General features: G+C 44.7%; 1 protein-coding gene across 2 annotated transcripts in view; it reads left to right on the top strand.

The window, feature by feature from the left end:
- LOC147884253 (folylpolyglutamate synthase-like) overlaps positions 1–24,346 on the top strand; it is a 163,767-nt gene that overhangs the window by 81,322 nt on the left and 58,099 nt on the right. For both annotated transcript variants that reach the window (XM_087398395.1, XM_087398396.1), the window contains exons 5-8: positions 19,751–19,834; positions 19,937–19,993; positions 23,314–23,374; positions 24,085–24,131. In XM_087398395.1, the coding sequence (XP_087254521.1) occupies positions 19,751–19,834; positions 19,937–19,993; positions 23,314–23,374; positions 24,085–24,131 (249 nt within the window). The remainder of the gene's footprint in view (positions 1–19,750; positions 19,835–19,936; positions 19,994–23,313; positions 23,375–24,084; positions 24,132–24,346) is intronic.

Below are 24,346 nucleotides of genomic sequence, written 5' to 3' on the forward strand. Positions count from 1 at the left end.
TGCTATGTGCTTGGTGCATAGCCCCTCATGATCTTTGGCTCGACCGTTGTGTAGCTTGAGGGTCGTGTGTTTGATATCAATAACCAATGGTGAAGAGAGAATAAGAGGTGGAACCGGATAGCTATGAGAGCGACTGATGAGGGATGCCATAGGGGGTGCATGTAGATGCATGCTAGAAGGCTAGGTCCATGACACGGGATGGGAACCACTGCTCGAGAAAAATCTGCCAGATTCCTTGGAGTTACTGCTAAATAGAATGTTTAGTAATTCGTCCTCATTGTAGTGGATCAAGTCCCTCTTCTGCCGATGGATCAAACGGTGATATTATCGTTTAGTCTCCATCTCCATGCTTGGTCTCAAATGTGAGTTGATGGTGCAAGGCCTTACACTCATCGTCATATGAATTACTATAGGGGAACGTCTCTTGCTTAGAACACCCCAAGTCGAACTGGAGCTGCTGCTGTTCCTTGCTCCCGAAGCTGCTCCACCATAGCCTCCCCTCCCTCCCCTCCAGCCCGCCTTCCTCCTCCCTCGCCGCTCCTCGTCCCCCCCCCTCCCCCAATGACGACGACTCCTCTCGTCTCGCTTCTCTGTCCTCCCCTGCCTCCTTCTGTCCCCCCCCGGCGGCTCCTTCTACCCCCCTGCACCTCCTCCTCTGCCCCCCCCTTGCACCTCCCCCGCACCTTCTCCTCCACCCCCGCGCTTCTCCTCCGCCTCCGCTCCTCCTCCGACTGCCCTTCGCCCCTGGTCCACGCCTTCTTCTCCACCCCTTCACTTTTTCCTCCAGCCCCGCTCCTTCTCCATCCGCTGCCCCCCGCCCCTGCTCCCTTCCCGCCTCTAACCCCCTCCACCTTTGCTCCTTCCTCCCCCTGTGAACTCTCCTCTCCTCCCCCCCTTGGCTCATCTCCCTCCCACCCCTCGTTTTCTTCCTCCCCCTTTAAGGGTTCTCATTTTTCCCTTTTTCCACCCCTCCTCTTCCTTCCGCGCAGCTTCGGGTTAATATGGCTTACGGCTCGAAGAAAGTAAGCTTGGTGGTGACACTTGTCTGGCCAGAAGGGCTCAAATGGTAGCACCTTCGAATCCCATAGCCGTCAAGGTTATCCTTTCTCTAGCAGACAAGCAACAGGTAGGACAGTCACTTTGGGACAAGGCAGTTGTGGACAGAATAGTGGGCCTCACTCCCACAAGGAGACAGGTGAGAGACTGGATCCAGGCGAGCTTGGCACTAGAAGGAGACCACATCCAAGAGGTCATCATCTACGGAAGAGGCGTCTTTCTCATTCAGTTGAGCTCTCCAGCTATCACCTTGACACTTGTGGAGCAGAGCCCCATTCTCCTTGGCCTGCATCTGGTGTACCTTTTCCCTTGGTACCATGGCTTCACAGTGGAGGACATGGACATGACACACCATGTTCCCCGATTCTCAATGATGCTCCGCTTCTCGGGCTTCCAAAGGAATAGACAGAGCCATCCTTCCCTCCATTGGTAGAGCGTCAGGCACGGTGTTGGAGTCCTCGCCAGACTCGGCAGCTTTAGCGGTAGTAGACGACGGGGTCCCCATGATCAGATTGGTGGTTGAGAGCCCATAGTCCCTCCCAGAGCTGATCCTCCTCGAGACCCTCGAGGGGGTAAACGTCGTCAGAGAGTAGAGATCTCCGGCTTACCCGGATAGTGTCTTCGTTGAGGCAGACGGGCCATCTAGCCTGAAACTGCCCTCGTGGTTAGGGAACCCCCCCTCCCCCCCAAGACAGGGAAAGTCAACAGGCCAGAGTCGCACCCCTCTAGACAGGAGCAGCATGAGTCCCAGACCCCTTGGGTGACACCTTCAGAGGGAGAGTGGAGCCAAGTGGGAAAAAAGAAACAAACCAAATTGGCTCGAAAGCCCCGTAAACAGCGGGCTAGACGCAAGGAGAGAAAGGGACCAGGATGAGAGGCACCCATGGAGGAGCAACAACAGGAGCTTCTAGTTGGAGATCCCTCCCCCCCAGTAGTAGGGACCACGCTGTAGGATGGGATTCTCCAGTAGTGGAGGTACAGAGACCACAGTCACCCTTGCACGGAGGCGAGCTGGAATCGCCAAACTGGATGAGTCTGGGAGCCCACTACGCTGATCGAACCCCCTTTCCAGGGCTGCAAGATCATGAGCGTCACCTCCACTGGTAGAGGGTAGGAGTCCGGGATCTCCAGGTAGTTCCAGGGCCCCAATCTCCAAAAGTTTCTCGGGAGAGGGCGCCCAGGTTGAAGCTTGGGAACTGCTAATCAGGAGGACGAATGCCTTCCCTCTGAACCCCCCTCGGAATAGGATGGCTGAGAAGGGAGGGGGACAAGTCACTGAGATGAGGAGGCGGAAGGGGATGCGGTCGTGCCCTTGCCTACTGGCAAGGGTGCCGAGGTAGGGCTAATAGGGGGTGGAAGGGGGGGGGGGGGCTGAAGAAGCTGTGCTAGGGGGGGGGGGGGAGGCCGGGATGGAGGGGGGGGGGGGGCATGTGGTGAGGATGACGTGTTGGAGAAGTGGACCCTAGGGATATTAGATGCTATGATGGGGGATCCGATCTCATGCATGATGGATGAGTGGATGGGTCTACTGGGACTTGATCTTTGGCACGCTCATGGTGCTGAAGTGAACTTTCAGTTGAGTTTCACATGGGAGAAGCCGATCTATGGTTTGACAGTAGGGGTTATCAGATTGCCGCCTGAGGCAATGATTGATCGAGCACATTACTGGCACACTCCAGAAGTGTGCTGAGATGTTCGGAGTGTACGTCTCCTTCATGTTGCAGTGGGTGCTGGAGATTGGCATAGAGCCGGTGTCCACCCTGGTACGCCGTCGGACAGACACGGACTACTAGCCCTTCGGAACCCCCTCGAAGTACAAAAGGCAGTTTTTCTGGAACATGCACCCACTCACAGGTGAGTCTTGTTTCCTGCTTCCCCGTCCTCATGAGTTGGACCATAGTAAGTTGGAACGTGCATGGGCTCCACGACCGTGCACGTAGTTAGCCGCAATACTGATACTTTGGCAGGAGTTGCAGATGGCAGTGGTAGGGCAAGCAGTGGACTTCCTTTTGATACAGGAGCACATGCTTTCAGCTTCAAACATACGGCGATGCCATCACCTTCTTCGCGGGAGAGGCCCGGAGGTGTGGTCTCTTGCTTTAGGACGGATCGGTGGGGTCTGCATCTCGGTCTCCCAGGCGGTGGCCCTAGTGGTTAGGGTGAGCTTATCCCAGGGTGGGCCCTAATCTGCCATTTGGACAGCTTGCGTTTATCATTGGCATCAATTATGGAGGAAGCACAAGACAGTAAATGCTGCTCAGAATCAGATAGAGATCTTTGATGACTAATCTGTACCAAATACTGCTTGTATGATTTTGCCCACTGGATATGCTGTGTCTGGTTTCTGCCATGTACCATCTTCCATATTCCTTAATGACATTTTGAATACGATGTATTTTTTTTTTTTTACAAAAAGAAGGGCTAATTATATTACTTCGAGACAAGGAATACAAGAGACTCAACAGCAATGCTGGAGCACAGGGATAACTCCCACCTGCGAAACTACAAGCCACACAGGGCTAAGCATAAAACTGTTACAAAATGCTGTCAAAACAAAAGCCCTAGTCTGGGTCTTCTGAAAACCAGTAAACCGCAAAACCAAAAAAGCTACGGATCCCTGATGAAGTGAATCCTGGAAGTACTAGAAAGTCTTCGAGACAGTGAACCATCAACTGATATGACTCCTCTGAGTCACCATCGAGCAATCGAGGCCGACCAATAATCCCTGATGAAGTGAATCCTGGAGATACTCGTAATCGTAATCCAAGCATGTATGGATCCCTCCTCCGCTGAGCTCCCGTCCATCGTGCCCGCCCGAGGGTGCCAATAGGAAGAGACCTGCCAGCATGAGCAACCACCACCTGACGGGGGGCGAGTCCGCACTCCAGTAGCCCGCTCCACGCACCTGCAGGCCTCAACCCACATGGGGAGCCTCCTGGTACGACAAGAAGAAGTAGAGCCAAAGGAGAAGGGATCCCTGAGGAAAGAGTCAAGGGCCGCCGCCCTGTGGAAAAAGAATCTTCGAGAAAAACTCTGAGTCTTGAGAAGCTTGGAGACCCAAGCAAGGAGGCCACCAGCCGACGCGACCCCTCTGGGTTGTTGTCCAAGGGCCAGGTCTTTCCAGCTCCAGTGCACCACTCGCGACTAGGAGATGCTGATGGGACGAGGGCAGCACAACCACCACCACGGAGAGGCACGAACTGGACGGCTGGGGGATGGCCATGGCCGATGTCGCCAGGGCAAAGCTGCGAGGAGAACTCTAACTCCGGAAGAGCAGGAGAGTGCAGGGCAAACCTCCTCCCGCCAAAGAAATGCCACCGGGAAGGGAGAGACGCTTCCTGAAAGATGAACCTACTGCTGCTGTGAAGGTGCAAATGTGGAGGACCGCCAGGGCAAGGGAGACGGCTGAAGCCGAAGATACTCCCCTCCGAAGAAGTGCAAGGCCCCATGCCACAAGTGGCTCGACACCTCCAAATGCCCGAACACCCCCAACCCAGACGCTTTCTACTCCACGGAGAGGGAGAAGGGTGCAAAAGACCAGCCTGGAAGACCACACTGCCACGGGAAGGAAGCCACCAACAAGCAGGCCAAGGCTGGGGATGCGCCATCCAGGAGAGGCTCAAGGCTGAACCGGAGCAGGGGGGGCAGCCAGTCAGCAGGCGGGAGCACTCAGCCAGCGGAGGGGGCTTGCAGCAAGGCGAGCAAGGCGGCGACCAAGGTGCGAGGGGAGGGCGCGGGGAGAGAAGGGTGGGAGTGGCAGGGCGGAGCCTAGGCAGCGCGAGGGGCGGGGGCAGCAGCGGGCGGGGTGAAGGTCGCGTCTTTCTGGCCACTTTGAATACGATGTATGAAAGAGATCCAAGCAAATTCCAGATCCTCCTGAGCATGGGATAGCAATGGCCTGCAAGCCAGTCTGATCATATGCTGAAATTTTTCATGAGAAAGATATAATTGATTAACCTGTAAATTTCTGACTGAAGAAAGCTGCAAGTCATCCAGAGGCATACCAAAAGAAAGGGTAAGCCAAAGTGGAGTGTGATCAGATAATTGTTGTGAATAATCAGTCCACATCTGACATGTATATTCATCATATTGCTGAGCATGAATGAGATAATATCTATCAAGCCTGGCCCAATAATCTGTAAAAGCATTATGATGATATGTAAATCCCATCACTGAAGGATGAGTTGCTGTCCATAAATCTGCAAATCGAAGTGATGATGTCATGTGTTCCCATTGCTGGATTTTAGAGGGCAGCATATGTGATTTATGAGTGGTATTGTCCTTCCAGTGAGGAGAATTGTTGAAATCACCACAAAGTAAAGCATTAGAGGACCAAGGATATTGCTTTATGGAGTTCCACATTTGAGCTCTGGAAGCTGAATTTTGAGAGGCATACAAAGATCCTATTTCAAAAATCTCTCCATTGATCATACATTGGATAATCATCCATCGTCCACCTAGATCATTATATGCTATCCAGGGTTGCAGATCATGTCTGACTAAAATGCACAGCCCAGAGAATTGTTGAGATCCTGAATAAAATATATCATATCCAGAAAAAAACCCATGCTGGCCAGCAAAAAAATGCTGATTATGCTCTTGCAGACATACAACATCCGGATGAGTTGTATTTATATAATGCCAAAGAAGCCTCCATTTATTCTAGTTGTAGAGGCCCTGTATATTATAGGAAAAACATTTAAGAGAAGCACGCATGAAAATATATACAAGAGAATGATCGGTCCTCCAAAAGAACGGGAGGCCTCAAGCCTCTGCCATTGCCACAGGGTCTTGCTGACCCTCAGCTTCCAATTCCCTGATAATGTCATCTTCTTCACAAAGGGGAAGACCCTTCTTGACTGCATTGACCCATGCCTTTGAGACGGGGCTGCTTAAAGAGATAGAAGATTGTCCTGGAGAAGGAGCAGAGGCATCCCAATTACGAGATTGGAGAGGTCTTTGTTTGAGAGGCACCGTCTTCTTTGCAGTCTGCCATCCCTCATGAGATGATGAAATATTTTCTTCTAACTTGCTTTTGCCTTTATCCTTATTTTGAGCTGAATTGGCCTGGCTCCCTGTATGAACTGAAGGCTTTGCTCCTTTAGCTTCAGTCTTTTCCACATATGTCTTCTGACCTCCTTTATTAGATGGCAGAGGAATAGCAGCTGGAGGAGGTGGATGAAGGATAGAAGGACACTCCCAAGCAAGATGCCCAAATTTGTGACAAGAAAAACAAGCCCGCAAAAATGCCCCATTTTAAAGTAAAATATTTCTTGCCCAAATTAACACCCTCAATCTCAACTGCAATAGAGGAAGGGGTCGGTCTATCAGTATCTTATAAGATGCAAAAACGATTTTTATTACCTGTTGGACGAGGGGGACAGATCACTTGTCCCAATGTCATAGCTAAACTTGGAAGCTCTGTTCTCATATAATCTGGAAAATCAACCACTTCAACCCATACGGGGCAATGATGCTTGATGAGGTTCTGATAGTCCTTATTAGGGGACCAGGGCATGACATGCACCATCTGGCGACCGAAAAATAAAGGAGACATTTCCAGCATCTTTTGTTTTGTCAAAGCATCCAAAAGATGAACTTCATAAAATCCTCGGTTGGCAAAATAGACTCCTTCTACATAGCCTCCACCTAGGAGAGAATTCACCCATTGTCCCACATCATTAGCAGAGAGAATTTTGCCTGGGAAAAAGATGATAACTGCAGTTTGAGAGAGCTTCTTCAAAGGTTGCACAAGAGATGGCAGCTTCATTTTGTAAGTGAGTTCCGGAGAATCCATTCCCTTCTGCTTTGTTGAAAATCATCATTCAGCATATCAAAAACATAGGAAGCATCTTCAGAAGAAGGAGCTATGGGGGAAGAGGTTTCCCTTAATTGTCTTTTGGGTTCAGGAGAGAGGGCTCTCTTGACATAGTACTTGTTTGGTTCTGCCATGGCAGCTAAGGGATTCAACAGATATCAAACAACGAGAATCGGACTGAGCACAAAGAAGAGCTGGCAGGCTGTACGGAGGTTGAACTGACGCACTATACGGTGCCACAAAGAAACTGACAGAATTGTACGGACAGAAGGAGAGATTGCAGGAAAGAACTGACAAACTGTACGGGACTGCTGACAGGCTGTACGGGAAAACAGACTGTGTACGGTAGATTCAAACAACTGTACGGGAACTAGTACGGGAACAGTACGGACAAGCTGTACGGAAATTGAGAAGGAAGACTGCACGGGATAGTTTGGACGAGCTGTACGGAAATTTGAGAAGGATAACTGCAGGTACGAGCTGTCGTGCAAGAAGGAACGGAACCCTTACGGTGGCTTCGTACGGAAACCGTACGACGACCGTACGGTGGTACGGACAGCGACGCTGATCAGCGAGCACTCCTCTCCGCTTCTCTCACGACCACACACACACCAATCCACACACCCTCTCACACACACACACACACACAAACACACACACACACACACACTTTTGGTAATATCTAGTGCAGTATATCTCACACACACACACTTTTTTTGGTAAAATCCATTGTATTTATATGCTCATAAATTTACAATATGGGAAGTCTCCCACACACTAGCAAAGAACTCCGAAAGAGAGCCCGATAGAAGAACTCAAAAACAAGTAGAAAACACTTCAAGGCAAGTAGCATCCAAATCCCTTGCAGCAAGACTGTCATGTAAAGACTGCTTAAGGGACATTCTGAAGAAAATATATGCCTGAGGAAATTGTTGACCCATCCTGGAATGCAGTCTCTGTGTCCAGATGGTCCATAATACCCAAAAGCGAGTCCAATGAAAGAAAAGGAGTAATGGAGACATCTGAGATGAGCAGCATCCAAACATCCAGAAAAGTTTCCCAAATCTGATAGAAGGGAACCGAAGCCGCAGTAAATGAGAAACATGAGTGATCAATGTGCGAGAGTGCGGACAAAACCATAATAAGTGAGGAACTGTCTCGCGAGGATGAGAGCAACGGGGGCAGAAAGGAGAAGCAATGCGGCGAGCTGCCAATTTCACCCCAATGGAAAAGGCTCCCACTATACATCTCCAAAAGAAAAGCCTCTGTTTCAATGGCAATTTGGTTTTCCAGATTTTCATGAGACGGGATTGCCACCAAGATAAAGGCCTATCCAAATTCCAAAGAGTGTTGGCATGCTTGTCAATCCATGGCTGTGGAAGAAGAAATCTGTAAACCTTCGAGGAAGTCAGATTGTGTATCGAAAGTGTATGTGAAGCAGGAGGTATGGAAGTCAAATTCCAGTCCATTAATCTGTCCTGTGCAAACAGTGGAGGAACCGGAACAAATGGCTGCATCATAATTGAAAGTGTTCTCCAAATGGATCTATGATGCAGACCCAAGGAGAATGTCCTGCAAGCTTGTGGAAATGAAAGTGTATAGCCTTGTTGATCCACAACATCACCAACAAATCTTATGCCCAATTTCATGAGATTATATGCTTTGATAGGTGCCTGTAAAGCGAGAGGCGATGCAAACACCTTGCTCCAATGGATGCTTTCCAATCGAAAAGAATTGCCATGATGAGAGGAAGCACCTGTCCATTTTGCATATGAAAGAATTCTCTTCCAATCATGAAGAAAAGCAGTAGAAACAGGGCAACCAGGAATTTTCCCCTGAAAATTAGATAAAACTGCTTCCCAGTGATCTGTAATCCAATGCCCATATGCATGGGAAGCCATGTTTCCACACATAGCTGCTAACATAATAGCCCATGGTTGATTTTGCTGAAAAAAATCAGCAATCATAGTGCTCTTTCTTGCCAACATATGAACCTGGAGATTGAGAATATTCAGCCCCCCATGAGTCTTGGGTGAACAAATAGACAGCATAGGTAGTAGTCGCAAAGCTTTTTTAAGAGATTTACTTTTCCAAAATATCTCCATAGCTTGGGACATATAAGAGGCCAAATGCTTGAAAGACCAAGGAAGAAGAGGCAAATAAAATTGCACATATGCCATAATGATGGACTGTACTATCCGGAGTCGAACATGTAGAGGCCAAGTGGACAAATGCCAGTATTCCAGCTTCTTATTGATCTTTTGAAGCACCCATTTGAGCTGTTGTTGCGGAGTAATATTCCAGCCAATGGGATATCCGAGATGTCTGACAATAGTAAAGGAAGAGATAATGTGGCCTGGCCAAAACAGTGCATGCCAATCAGCTTCTTTCAAAGCTAGAAGTTTTGATTTCTGAAAATTGATATGCAGTCCAGCAGCTATGCCAAAATCATTCAGTGTATGCATCAAACAAGAAAGATCACTTTGAGAATTCCTTGGCATGAAGAATGAATCATCAGCATAGGCCTGTGCAAGAAAAGACTGTGCCCCTGGAATTTGCAAACCATGAAGCTGTCCTGTATCTGCCAGATAGTCCATATGCAAGAGTAACGGATGGGTAGCAATGGCATACAGTAAGGAACTAAGAGGGCAACCCTGTCTCACTGAGCGAGTCATAGTCCAGGTTCTTGACAACCCACCACCAAGCAAGCACTGTGCGGTGGCATGAGAATAAAGCCAGTAAATGATGTGAACAAGTCGAGAGCCAAATCCCAATTTTTGCATAGTTTGAGAGATGAAATCCCAATGGACAGTATCAAAAGCTTTCGCAATGTCTACTTGCAGAATGAGAACATCTTGTTTAGAATATTTGGCATACTCAATCGCAAGCAAGGCATTGGAGATATTGTCAGTGATCTGCCTCCTGGGGACAAACCCATACTGCCTAGGATGAAGTCCTGCTTGCAAGAGGAAGCGAACCCTGAGGACAATCATTTTAGCAATGAGTTTGTAAATGACAGGCATGAGGGAAATAGGCCGCCAATCAGCCATCGTCTCACACAACCTTTTTTTGGGAATCAATTTTACCAGGCCATGTTTCCAGGATGGAGGTAGAGATTGTTCTGCCCAAGCATGATTGATCATTAGAAGGAGAGTAATCTTGAGATCACCCCAAAATGCACGGAAGAATTCAACAGTCAGTCCATCCCAACCAGGGGAGCTGCTTTTGCGTAGATGACTCAAAGCATCTTCCAGTTCACTAAGCATAAAAGGCTGCTCCAATGCATGGGCCTGTTCCCGAGATACTATGGGCTGAACATGCATAAGAAATTGAGACCTGGCTGAATTTACTTGCATCAAATGATCAGGTCGAGAAGAAAGGAGCTGCTGAAAGTGACTGGAACATTGCAATTCCAAGTCGGATTTGGAAGTGGTCCAGGTGCCATCAGCTTTCTTGATCCTGCAAATATCCTCCTTTCGCCTATCCGCATGGAGACTTTTAAAAAAGGCTTTGGAGGAGCAGCCCTTATCCAAAAGGGGTTTCATACGAGCTCGGATTTGCCACTTCTTTAATTTGCGAAGATCATTTTGATGGATGATATGAGCCGCATAAGCACAAGAATCCTGTTCAGAAGAAGTAAGCTGCCTATGAGAACTGATTGCATCCATTTGCTGCTTGTGGGATTGAGCCCATTTTATCTTGAGCCGAAGGTTTTCCATGTAACTCTCTCACACACACACACACACACACACACATTTTTTGGTAAAATCCATTGTATTTATATGCTCATAAATTTACAATATGGGAGGTCTCCCACACACTAGCAAAGAACTCCGAAAGAGAGCCCAATAGAAGAACTCAAAAACAAGTAGAGAACACTTCAAGGCAAGTAGCATCCAAATCCCTTGCAGCAATACTGTCATGTAAAGACTGCTTAAGGGACATTCTGAAGAAAATATATGCCTGAGGAAACTGTTGACCCATCCTAGAGTGCAGTCTCTGTGTCCAGATGGTCCATAATACCCAAAAGCGAGTCCAATGAAAGAAAAGGAGTAATGGAGACATCTGAGATGAGCAGCATCCAAACATCCAGAAAAGTTTCCCAAATCTGATAGAAGGGAACCGAAGCCGCAGTAAATGAGAAACCTGAGTGATCAATGTGCGAGAGTGCGGGCAAAACCATAATAAGTGAGGAACTGTCTCGCGAGGATGAGAGCAACGGGGGCAGAAAGGAGAAGCAATGCGGCGAGCTGCCAATTTCACCCCAATGGAAAAGGCTCCCACTATACATCTCCAAAAGAAAAGCCTCTGTTTCAATGGCAATTTGGTTTTCCAGATTTTCATGAGACGGGATTGCCACCAAGATAAAGGCCTATCCAAATTCCAAAGAGTGTTGGCATGCTTGTCAATCCATGGCTGTGGAAGAAGAAATCTGTAAACCTTCGAGGCAGTCAGATTGTGTATCGAAAGTGTATATGCAGCAGGAGGTATGGAAGTCAAATTCCAGTCCATTAATCTGTCCTGTGCAAACAGTGGAGGAACCGGAACAAATGGCTGCATCATAATTGAAAGTGTTCTCCAAATGGATCTATGATGCAGACCCAAGGAAAATGTCCTGCAAGCTTGTGGAAATGAAAGTGTATAGCCTTGTTGATCCACAACATCACCAACAAATCTTATGCCCAATTTCATGAGATTATATGCTTTGATAGGTGCCTGTAAAGCGAGAGGCGATGCAAACACCTTGCTCCAATGGATGCTTTCCAATCGAAAGGAGTTGCCATGACGAGAGGAAGCACCTGTCCATTTTGCATATGAAAGAATTCTTTTCCAATCATGAATAAAAGCAGTAGAAACAGGGCAACCAGGAATTTTTCCCTGAAAATTAGACAAAACTGCTTCCCAGTGATCTGTAATCCAATGCCCATATGCATGGGAAGCCATGTTTCCACACATAGCTGCTAACATAATAGCCCATGGTTGGTTTTGCTGAAAAAAATCAGCAATCATAGTGCTCTTTCTTGCCAACATATGAACCTGGAGATTGAGAATATTCAGCCCCCCATGAGTCTTGGGTGAACAAATAGACAGCATAGGTAGTAGTCTCAAAGCTTTTTTAAGAGATTTACTTTTCCAAAATATCTCCATAGCTTGGGACATATAAGAAGCCAAATGCTTGAAAGACCAAGGAAGAAGAGGCAGATAAAATTGCACATATGCCATAATGATGGACTGTACTATCCGGAGTCGAACATGTAGAGGCCAAGTGGACAAATGCCAGTATTCCAGCTTCTTATTGATCTTTTGAAGCACCCATTTGAGCTGTTGTTGCGGAGTAATATTCCAGCCAATGGGGTATCCGAGATGTCTGACAATAGTAAAGGAAGAGATAATGTGGCCTGGCCAAAACAGTGCATGCCAATCAGCTTCTTTCAAAGCTAGAAGTTTTGATTTCTGAAAATTGATATGCAGTCCAGCAGCTATACCAAAGTCATTCAGTGTATGCATCAAACAAGAAAGATCACTTTGAGAATTCCTTGGCATGAAGAATGAATCATCAGCATAGGCCTGTGCAAGAAAAGACTTTGCCCCTGGAATTTGCAAACCATGAAGCTGTCCTGTATCTGCCAGATAGTCCATATGCAAGAGTACACACACACACACACACACACACACACACGCACACACACACACACACACATTTTTCTAGTGAAAACTTTGAATGCTTTATATTACAAGATAGCTATCCCATAAAACTGGTAAGCTGAAAGATTACATGAAGAGAAAATCCCTGTTTAGTACAAATATACATCATGATCTATGTAGTGAGTTTACAGACAATCGAAGAGCGATTGCTGCAAAGAACATTCAAAGAATGATGGAAGAAAACAAAAGTAGAAAAAATTGGATCACCAAAGACACTGTGGTTTCTATCTTTCTAGAGAGTCCAGAGTGCCCAATAGCAAACCAAGGTAAAGAACAAGTCAAAATCCGGCCGTAGGATCATGGTTGCCTTCATTCAACGTACGGAACGTTCCGTTTTGTTCCGTACGTTTTTTTTTTTGGGTGTGTGTGTGTGTTTGTTTGTTTATTTGTTTCTGTTTTTTGCGTTCGTTTGTTTTGGATGACTGGTTTTGTTATTAGTGGTGGTTCTGCCAAACTGATTTTGGGCCTCCCAAATGGCAAGGTTCCATATAAACCCCCTCTCTCCTCACTATGATCTCACACTAAGCATCGACCTCCGACTCTGAGTCTCGACTCTCCCTTCTCCATCTCCAACAAGTGACGAGGCTTAAGCTGCATCAAACATCTTCATCTCTCTCCCTCTATCTCCATCAAGCACCTATATTACATGTTTTGTACAAGTTTTAAAGCTTGTACAAGTACTTGCTCCAAAACTCTAAAATCTGTCTTTTTTTTTGGGTATCGAGTGTACCATCGGATGTACGCCTAAGATTTTTTAGTTCGTTTAGTACCGTACTAATATCGAACGGTACGCATCAAATGTGATCGTATGTGTCAACCATGCGTAGGATAAATCCCAAAGAGCCATAAAAGCTTGCCAAAAGAAGCCTGAGGACTCTTAGTCCCAATCTCTGCTGAAGGGTGCCCAAGAAGCTCCGTGTCTCGAGGCAGTGCCAAAAAATATGAGATACACATTCCTTCGGAGCTAAACACCTATAACAAAATAGTTGGAGCAATACGTCTGCATAATAAAAGCTGTCCAGACGGAACAACCCCGAAGAGAACACGCCATAGAAAGACCTGTTGTCGTAGAGGGACCTTGGAGTGCCAAATGTATTTCAATTTCTCCACCATTTGACTAGACAATGCAAACACCAAATCTGATTAGCCCTGTCTGATGCCTAGGGTGGAGACTACAGAACTTTATATAAAGATGAGTTTGTTATATGAGACAGCTTCAAAGGACGAATGACGAGTGTATTGGAAGAAGAGCCCAATTTTGAAGCTTGTCTTGAGGTTCTAAAGGCGGTACTAGCTGAAATGGTTGAAGCATCTGAGTAATGATTTGCCATATAGGATGATAGTGCATTCCTAAACCATATTTTCCAACAGCCAAAGGGAAGGATAAAAGAGTGCCATCATCATGAATGGCATTTGCCACAGAGGAAATCCCTTTTGAATAAAGAAAATATGAGCGTCTGGGCTCTTGTAAAGCCAATGGTTGAGAAAAAACCCGTGACCAATGGATGCTCTCAGCTCTCAAAGAGTTACCCTGCAAGAAGTCCTGGCCATGCCAAGCTAGATGCGAGAGAATATGTTTCCAATCCAAAAACATTTGAGTACCGATAGGGCAACCTTTGACGTTGCCTTCAATACTGCCCAACAGAAAATCCCAACGAGTGGGTTGCCAATAGCCGAAAGTAGTAGTAGTAAGTTGAAGTAACTAGCGCATCATTGCAGCCCAAGAGTGATCACCATGTAGAAACTGTAGCATCATTTTGCCTTTATGAGCCAGAATGTGCACATGAATGTTGAGAATATTCAACCCCCCATGCAATTTTGGCGAACATAACCGACCGTTGTAGTGGAAGCAAGTGCAAGCTTTTCCTACCATGCTTTGAACGCCAGAAAATTTCCATGATGGCGGACATAAAGGATGTAAGATCTCCTTTGATAAAAAATATCAATGGCAGATAAAATTGAATGTAGGCCAAAATAGATTGAATAGTTCTGAGCCGGACATGCAAAGGCCAAGTCGCTAACTTCCAATATTCCAGCTTTTTCCTTAATTTGACAAGAACCCAATCAGTCCGTTGACGACGAGTAATTGACGAACCCAGAGGATAACCAAGATGGCGTACGAGCTGATTGGGTGGGACAATTTCCCTTGGCCATACTAGACTATGCCAATCATTAGAATGCAAAGGCAACAAGAGAGATTTCTGAAAATTGACATGAAGGCCAGCAGCCAGGCCATACAGTAAGAGAGCCTGCATAAGCGAAGAAAGGTCCCTTTCAGTATTCAGTGGTACAAAAAAGGATTACACCACACACTTTTTTTTTTGGGTGAGAACTTTGAATCCTTTATATTACAAGAAAAAAGCGGGTAAGCTACATCATGAGAAAATTTCCATGTAAGAAACATATACATCATGATCTATGCATCGTGTTTGCGTGCATTCAAAAAGCGATTGCTACAAAGAACGATGGAAAAAAACAAAAGGGGAGAAAACTGGATCACACACCACACTTTTTTTTGTGGTGAAATCTTTGATTGATTATATTATATGAGTAGCAACCCCAAAAAAGGTGCTACAATTACATCAACTGAAAATTTCAGTATATGCCAAAAAGACCTCATGATCTATGCAGCGGGTCTGCAAGCAATCAAAGAAAGATTGCTGCAGAGAACGCCTAAAAAAGCCAAACAGAGAGAAAGTAGGATCACCAAAGACTTTACAATTCCTATATGTCCATAGTGCCTAGTAGCGAACCCAAACGAAGAAAAGATGAAACTCTGGTCTGGATGGATGAAACCCAAATAGTCCGAAGAATTTTCCAAACAGAACAGATGGGAATCTCGCTCGCACACGCTGTCAAAGCAGATAAAAAAACTCACGAGAGCACGGACAATGCCAAAACAAGTGAGGCACAGTCTCTCCGAAGAAGTAGAACATCTATGGCAAAGTGCAGGAGCGATGTGTCAATGAGCTACTTCCCAAAGTTGCTATAATCTTTTCCTCCATCGCTTGGCTGGGCGATGCATTCGTCAAACAAAATCACCTCTCTCTGAAACCCAAGGTTGAGGCAAAAGGATTTTATACAATGCAGGTACAGTAATCTAAGATAGCCTCAAAGGACGAGAAAAGGACCCTGAAGAAGTCAAAGGCCAATCTTCCAGCCGGTCCTGGAGTTCCAAAGGAGGAATCGAAACAAAAGACGAAAGCATAGAAGTAATTTATCGCCACAAAAGGACGATAATGAGAGCCCAATCCATATGTAGTGGTTGCTAGAGAAAAGGGGAGCATAGTACCAGCATCATCTATAACATCAGCAACCGAGGTGATGTCTTAGAACGAGACAAAGTAGGAATGTCGAGGTTCCTGTAAAGCCAAGGAAGGCTGAAAGACTTTTGACCAGTGAATGCTTTCAGCTCTCAAAGAATTCCCAAGCGAAGATTGCCGTCCATTCCATTCCAGATGAGAAAGAACATGCTTCCAGTCAAGAAGCAAGCGGGAGACAAAAGGGCATCTAGGCAAAGTGCCATCAGTGCAGCCAAAAGAGAAATCCTAGTGATCGAGTTGCCAATGACCAAATGCAGAAATGCTGATATGAGTGACCAGAGTCCTAATCATAAGAGCCCAAGGCTGATCACCTTGCAGAAATTGCAGCAACATTTTCCCCCTGTGGGCAAGAATATGCACATGAATATCCGTGATGTCGAAGACGAACGTACAAAGGCCAGGTTGCCAGTTTCCAATACTCAAGCTTTTTTTGAAGCTTAGCCAAAACCCAATCAGTTTGTTGTCGGCGAGGGAGTTCCCCCCCCCCAGGGTAACCAAGACGACGAACAAACTGAGTGGGTGGAATGATATCCCTGGGCCATAATAGACTATGCCAGTCTTTGGAATGTGAAGGGAGCAGCTTAGACTTCTGAAAATTAACATGAAGACCAGCTGCCAAACCATAAACAGAGAGGGCCTGCATTAAGGCACCAAGATCATGGGGCGTATTCTTTGGGGTAAAGAAAGAATCATCAGCATAAGCTTGAGCAACCATGCTGCGATTAGCATCCAATTCCAAGCCATGAAGTGATCCTGTAGCCACAAGATGATCAATATATTGCAGCATAGGATGAGTAGCAATGGCATACAGTAAAGCATTGAGAGGGCATCCCTGGCGGACCGAACAACGAAGAGTCCACTCATCAGAGATATGCCCAGAAATAATGCAAGCCGCATTGCTATCTCTGTAAAGCCAGTAAATAACTTGCTGCATTTTTCGTCCCCAAAGCTAGCGTAGTTTGTGAGATGAAATCCCATTGAACTATGTCAAAGGCTTTTGCAATATCTACCTGCAAGAGTAGAACATCCTGCTGCGTGTATTTGGCATATTCAATCCCAATATAAGCATTGGCAATGTTATCTGTGATATGGCAACGTGGAACAAAGCCATATTGGGAGGGATGCAACCCATATGCAAATAACCTTTAATCCGATCAACTACCATTTTGGCAATGATCTTGTAAATGACTCGCATGAGCGTGATTGGCCTCCAATCACCAAGTGAATCACATAGCTACTTTCCATGACATAGGCATCTACTGATTTTGCCATGCTGTATTTACCATTTGCAGCAAGGTGAATTTAGGAAGATCCCAGAATGCAAGATAAAATTCAACAGTGAGACCATCCCATCTTGGAGAGTTCCGTCTGCCACAGGATCTCAGTGCATCAGACAATTCCCTTTCAGTGAAGGGATGTTCAAGTTCCAAAGCCTGAGCATCAGACAGAATTGGATGAATATGTTGCAAAAGAAGCTGACGTGTAGATACGACCCGAGGAGAGAGTATCCAGATGCCCAAAATGAGTGGAGAAATGTTGCACACATAAATCAGTAAGCTCTGAACGAGATGTTGACCAAGAATCATCAGGCATCCGCATCCGACAGATATTGGCAGCTTGTCTTTTGTAGTGTAAACTCTTAAAAAATTGCTTGGAAGAGCAGCCTTTATCCAAAAATGCCCGTTGTTTGGATCGAGTTTCCCATTTAGCGAGCTTTCTGCGATCATTGGATTGAAGAGAGAATTGAGCCTGACATAAGAGCATGCTTTCCTCTGAAGACAAAGGCCGGAGCAAGCTCAGTCAAACTCTGACAAGTAAATTTGGCATGTGCTACAGTCTTCCTTGTGGCTTGCATATAGGATTTGCCATAATCTCGAATTAGTGCTTGCATCCGAGTAACAAAAGCCTACCAGGCATAATCCAAACCAATGCGTATCTGACGAGAGAGAGGCTGAATAGCATTAGAGACCAAGGCGTTAAAGTCAGCATGCTCCAAAGAACTATTATTAATCAACAAAAGCCTTCGGCAAGGCAATCTATCAATGGGAAATTCATGTAAGGAAAGCCTCAACCAGAGAGGAGCATGATCCGAATGTGTGAAAGCATGATCAACCCAAATTTGAGAAGTAAAGGCATCACAATGTTGTGGATCAACCTAATACCATCTGTCCAAGCGTGCCCGATAAGAAGATTGAGCATTATGCTGAAAGGTATAACCTGGAAGCATGGGCTGTAATGCCTTCCAGAGATCAACCAGGCGTAACTGAAGCAAAAAGTCAGACCATGCCTGTGTTTCAGAAGCCAACATATGAGTGTGGCCTGAGGTGTTTTCACCCGATTGAGGGGCATTATTAAAGTCAGTACAAATGAAGGCATGTTGTTGCCATGGATAAGTATGCATGGCAGCCCACATCGAAGCTCTATCACTAGAAGACTGGGGGGCATAAATCGATGCAAATTCAAAAATTTCCCCTTGAACAAGGCATTAGTGTGGCTTGAGGTGTTGTCACCTGATTGAGGATGCACCACTCCGAGTGCAAGAAGGCAAAGGTCGCCTGGGAGAGATCACTTTGCGAGGAGTTTGCCATCCATCAGTCAAAAAAATTTCCCCCTTCCCCTGAGGTTGAGAGGACAAAGGCACAGGAAAAGAAGCATTACCATTTGAGACAGCCGGGGCTTTGCCTTTGTCTTGAACACAGAAAAACTGTTTGACCCCTTTGTTTTTTACCACAGAAGAGGCATTTGCTTTCTTATTTAAAGACTGAACCATTTCAGCTTGCATTGGCATCCGTGGAGCTCGGGAAGGGCATTGTGAAGCCATGTGCCCAAATTGCTTGCATTCAAAGCAAGCACCTGCAAATAGCTCCCACTTGAGCTTGTAAAAGGCACTCGCCATGGAAACATTATTCACAGTAACCGAATATGAAGCTGGAGTGGGATGATCCGTATCCCACAGAATGCAGAAGCGATTCGAATTTCCATTGGGTTGCGGTGGACACACCAAGCTGCAATTTTAGGTAGAAGAGAAGACAAGCATTGAGGAAAATCCACAACTTCTACCCAAACAGGGCAACGATGCCGAGGCAATGCCTGATAATCCCGGGTGGCAGAACATGGACCATTTGCTGGCCATAGAAGAGAGGAGAGTGCTCCAGCAAAACTTGGCGGTGCTCCTCATCAACCATGATGTATTACACACCACACACACACACGTGCGCGCATGCACACACGCACACACGCACATAGTCTTGTACTTTCGAGACAAGATTTAGAGTGCAAGCATGCGACCTGACAATTCTCCCAAATCTAATGCCTCTTGAGTAGGCAAGTTGGCAACCTTATATAGATGAAGAATTAGTTGCCATGGCTTGCAATTAAAATTTACATAATCACAAATTTTCATAAGAAAATGGTATATATAAAGAGCTAATGGCAACTTGCTGAGAAGAATTATGCTGTGTTGTAGTTTTGAAAGCGTCATCATTTTGTTGATAGTCTAAAAGTTAAGTTTTGTAAAAGAAATTAGTTAATAATAGAGTTTCTCTTGGCAAAGTGGGACAATCCTGAAGTTTTGAACAAATTGTATCTTAAAAGGATTATTATTTTGTTTTCTGTTTTGTTTTTTTTGTAGGGATTTTTGGCTAGTTGTGTTCATCTTTTTTAGTTGTTCAGGGAAAAGACACTGTGGCTTGCTACTGAACGAGCTGATGAATGGGCTGTCTTGGTTATATAAGGACACATTGTGGCATGCATCATTCCTTATTCATGGAGATGGCATCAGTATGAAAGCAAAGATTTAGATGGTCAACTCACTCTTCTGATTCATTTTGTTCTTGTGGATTCACAGGCCAGAACTGATGCAAGTCTTCCGATGCCTGGGTTTTTTCCATTTCTAACACTTCTTGCTCTCAGGATGTTCACTGCTGAAAATGTGAGTCATCTTCAAGGCATTCAAGGAGTTCTTGGAGTAGTGAATCTACTATCAGAAATTCATGTTGCTGGATGCTTAATCATCTTCTTTGTTCTCTTTTAGGTTGATGTTGCTATATTGGAAGTTGGACTTGGTGGGCGGTTTGATGCAACAAATATTGTAAGGACATATAATCAGTATATAAGGCTAAGATTGATTGCAGGTTTTCCTCTTTGTCATGTGTATTGTAAAAAATGCTTTAGTTGGGGTTTCAGTTCTCGTTACAGTTTAGTGTTTAGGAATTCATCCTTGGCATTTGTATTGTCAACCAATGTTGTAGATTAGAGGGTGAATTGACTAATAAACATACGCATGACTACAATAGAGGATATGGATGTAGGGAGGAAATAAGATAGTACTATTCTAAACTTCAAGACATTACAACAATTTTCTTCTAAATCATGCTATCCCGTCCCTCTCTCTTGAGATTGAGTTCATTCCTCAAGACCTCAATAGCAGGTGATCACATACTTCTTCACAAAGGATGAGCCTACATTGAGTGGATGTCACAAAGCACGAGACCTTGAGCCCTCCATATAGAAATGGCAGGACTAGCGAGGGCTCACCCCATCTAGGGGGCTGTTATTGCAGTGTCACAACGGCAGGCCACCTCACGATGCTCGTGGCTATGGAGTGGTGTAAAAGACCCGGAGAGGTTGATGTCTAACATATTTAGAGAGAGAGCACTCAGGTTCATAGTTACAAGGGAATCTTAAGCCTTTGGGGATGTTCCCCGCGTTCGCTGCACACCCTAACAACCCCACATTGGCCCAAATGACTTGATTCATCAGTGTTGCTCGACCTGATTGGAGCTCCAACATAGTAGCTCCCTGTAAAGATCTAGACTCACTTGGCATTCCAAGTAGCATGCTAGCTAGCCTCGAGGTATCTCTTTTTTTTTTGGACAAAGAAGTATTTGATTATATTATAATCATATGATTTGTACAATGAAGTCCGAGCTGAACAAAAAACAACTCTCCTCTAGAGAGGAATATCTGTATGCAGACAAAAAAGCCCCTGCTTAGAGGAACACAATTCAGATTCCTTGCTCTGATCAGTAGTTCTCTGATAACAGCCTCTGCTCCACTTGGTGACATAAAAAATTTCTTGTATCCCCTGGATAGAATGTACAACAGTCAGTTTTCAGGTTCATCTTTAACAGGGAAAAGAAACGGTATGATCTGGGATTGTAGGTCCTGGCTGGAGTTGGTACAGCTCCTAGCATCTCTGATGTGCTCTTCCAGTTCAACCTGTAACTGAGAAATCTGGTCATTAAAGCTATGCATGTCTTGATCCAACAATATTTGGCCTCATCCACAAAAAATAGGAATCAGTTAGCAAGTACAATGTATTCTTTCCATACCAATTCACCAATAACTGCTTAGCACAAATGTACTCATCATTAAGTTGAAATGCATTCTTGGCAATCCAAATGAACCAAAGTGCATGTGCTCTGATGTTGACCTATGTGGCGTAAGTTAACTTGAGTGCATCCCCCAGTAAAAGTGATTTCCAATTGATTGGTTCCCCTAGCACTAACTGGATCACCTTCCAGACTTTTCTAGCCCTTGGGTAGGAAATAAAGAGGTGAAAAATGTCTTCTTTGATCCAACTGAAGCGAAGTTCAACCCCCCATGAGAGCGCTTCCTCTGAGCCTGCGAGGATGCCTATTGATTTATTCCTGTTGATCTTAGCCCCAAAGGCCTTGCAACAGACCTCTAGGAGGTGCCACACTCTCTCTAGGATATTAGCTGTGCCCTAAACACTAGCACTTGCACATCATGGTTTGTAGGATACTCTAGTCTCAGCCTTGAAGCGCATGTGAGTTTGACAAAACTTCCCTAAAAGAGACATAGTTAAAGAAAAAGTGTGCTTCTACTTGAATATTGTTGGGTAAATGGCACTTATTGACAGCAGAAGGCCTTCTTAATTACCTGCAGATGCATTCCTTGGCAGACAAGATGGAGAAGCTTAAATAATAGCCTCATCAGAGTGCATACTGCATCTCTCTTGCAAGTGGACAGTGTGCCTAAAATGCTTGTTCAACTCAAGTTTTTGAGCTTTGGCATAGACGTGGAAGTGCAATTAGTCTGTTTTTCGATGATTAGGCTTAAGGATTCCCTCAGCAGTGAGAAAATCATATGTTGGATGTTGGTAAGGAGAGTTTTGAGCTCTTATCACTGAGTTGTGAAGAAAGATGAAGACTGGATTTAGTTGACTTCATATTCTAGTCTTCCATTCTAACTTTTATACTATGCAAGTTTAGACTTTTAGAATAATGGAACATATCATAGGCACATTTTAAGTGTGGGTATTATTTCATTTAGCACTCATGGTGTATTTGTAATATATTCAAAACTTAATGAATATACGTGCTCAAACTACACATAAAACCAATCTTCAATGTTATGCTTGTTCTAATTCTGTACCATGCACTATTGTCTACATGTTAAAACTCAAGTTTGTGTTTTGGCAAGCATTCCCCCCCCCACTTGTAACATGTTACTAAACATTTTAACCTAATGTTTGGTGAAACCTGAATGTATGCTGAGTGCTCTAATGACCTATATACCCACACAAATAAATTACATCTAAATTTTCCCGGTCCTGTACTTCTTACTCAATGATGAAAGAATGTGAGATACACAAGCCATTTTTGAAAGTCTAAATGGCCCACAAACAATTAAGTTTAGAGAAAGACGAATGGGCTGGATTCTTCTCTTTAGTAAACAGTTTTTTGTTTCAACATGATTCTCATACCTTTTACAATTCATCTCTGCCATTATTTTGAAGGCCTCGTGACCTACAGTAAGCTCTTGAGAAATTCTCTTGCAAAACTTTAAATCCAAGGAACAATATGGTAGTAACCAAAGGGAATACTGATTCAAAATAAGCGAAGCAAGGCAAAAAACTGCAGTAAAGGAGAAGAGGTGCCTATGAAGCATTCTATCAGGTCTACATGCTACATTCATACCATTTCCACATTATAGAGCACTGTGCTATCATATAGGTTTCATCGTCATGGAAAAGTATGTTTCTTCATGGAAATAGAGTATGTCTAAGGCTACAATTGGAAACTGTCGAGAGGCAAAGGGACATAAACATAATTAAAAATTTTCATATTCTTGGAAGGGAGGCTTGCCTTGGAGGAAGATCCGTTCAAGAAACATAAAGAAAGGTAATCTGCACATAAAGCCATGCGTATGATCTCGTCCGTCTCCAAGCATAAGCTGCCCTTTGGGCTTTGAAAGGAGCATGAAGCTGAAGAGATTGAAATGAACATCAAGCGTAGATATTCTGTCAAGGCAGAAGTGTATTTCTCTTGAAAATAATCTCTTACATAGTTCCTGGCTTCAGGCATCATATGCCATTGCCTACTTGAATATGAAGCTTTCACAGGATGGCTGCTAACAGCAAACTATTTGGGTTGGATTGTGCAGGTTCAAAAGCCTGTGGTGTGTGGGATAACATCACTTGGTTTTGATCACATGGAGATTTTAGGTTGTTATCTTGAGACATTTCATTTTAACAGTTTCCGATTTTTCTTTGATCTGTTCTTGGATTGTTGTTGTGACTTGTCCATATGCGTCTTACAAATCGACACATTGACCCTATCAGAAAAAAATGGTGTGGACTTTATTGGCAGTTTAGGATTGCCTTTACTAGGATCTCTAATGGCTAATTATAATCTAATCAAACAAGGAAACCTCACTAAGACTGGGAATTTTATCATCCCCACTGAGCCAATGAGCTGTAGATATTGTAACATAACAGGGTAGGTTGTTGTTCCTATTCTGATTCCAGAGCATCCTCCTGTGCTCTCTCTTACCAAATGTAAACATGTTAACATTCAAAATGCCAGCAGGAATTTATGCTCTTTTGTCTAGCAGGACAAAACTTTTGCGATCGCTCAGAATCATTATTTTTTGCTTGCATTGTGTATGAAGTTTATCACTTTTGGAAAAAAATAATTATAATCTTCTGTTCTATAGCACTATCCTAGTATCTATCCTGATTCCCGTTGGCCGCTGACTTTTATTATTTGTGTTCCGGTGCAAAAGATAGCATGTTCACATGTGCAAATCCCCCTTCCCCCTCCCTCCCCAACTCCCTTTTTCTCCCTCTTTTGGGTCTCGTGGTCTTATGATAATGGTGCAATGGAAATTGCAAGGTATGTTGACATTGCTAAAGAATTATGATTTTTTTGGCAGGAAATACATTGGCAGAAATAGCACGTGAGAAAGCTGGAATCTTCAAGGTATTAGATTCCTGAACCTTCTACTGGTCTACAAAATTGAAAGAGGAAATGTGTTTATGGAAATTGTTCATTCCAAATCATTTGGAGTGTTTACTGTTCAAGAAATTTTCCTCAGGCCTCCTTGTATATGAAGCTGAAGATTGCTGTAACATGCCCGAAGTTTTAAATAGGGATCTCAAAATAGGATTCATTTTAATCTTTGAAAACGTAATGAT

The sequence above is a fragment of the Dipteris shenzhenensis genome, chromosome 27 (assembly GCF_047967505.1).
Source record: "Dipteris shenzhenensis isolate YYH24624 ecotype China chromosome 27, Dip_SZ_1.0, whole genome shotgun sequence".
In the NCBI taxonomy this organism is placed as follows: domain Eukaryota; kingdom Viridiplantae; phylum Streptophyta; class Polypodiopsida; order Gleicheniales; family Dipteridaceae; genus Dipteris; species Dipteris shenzhenensis.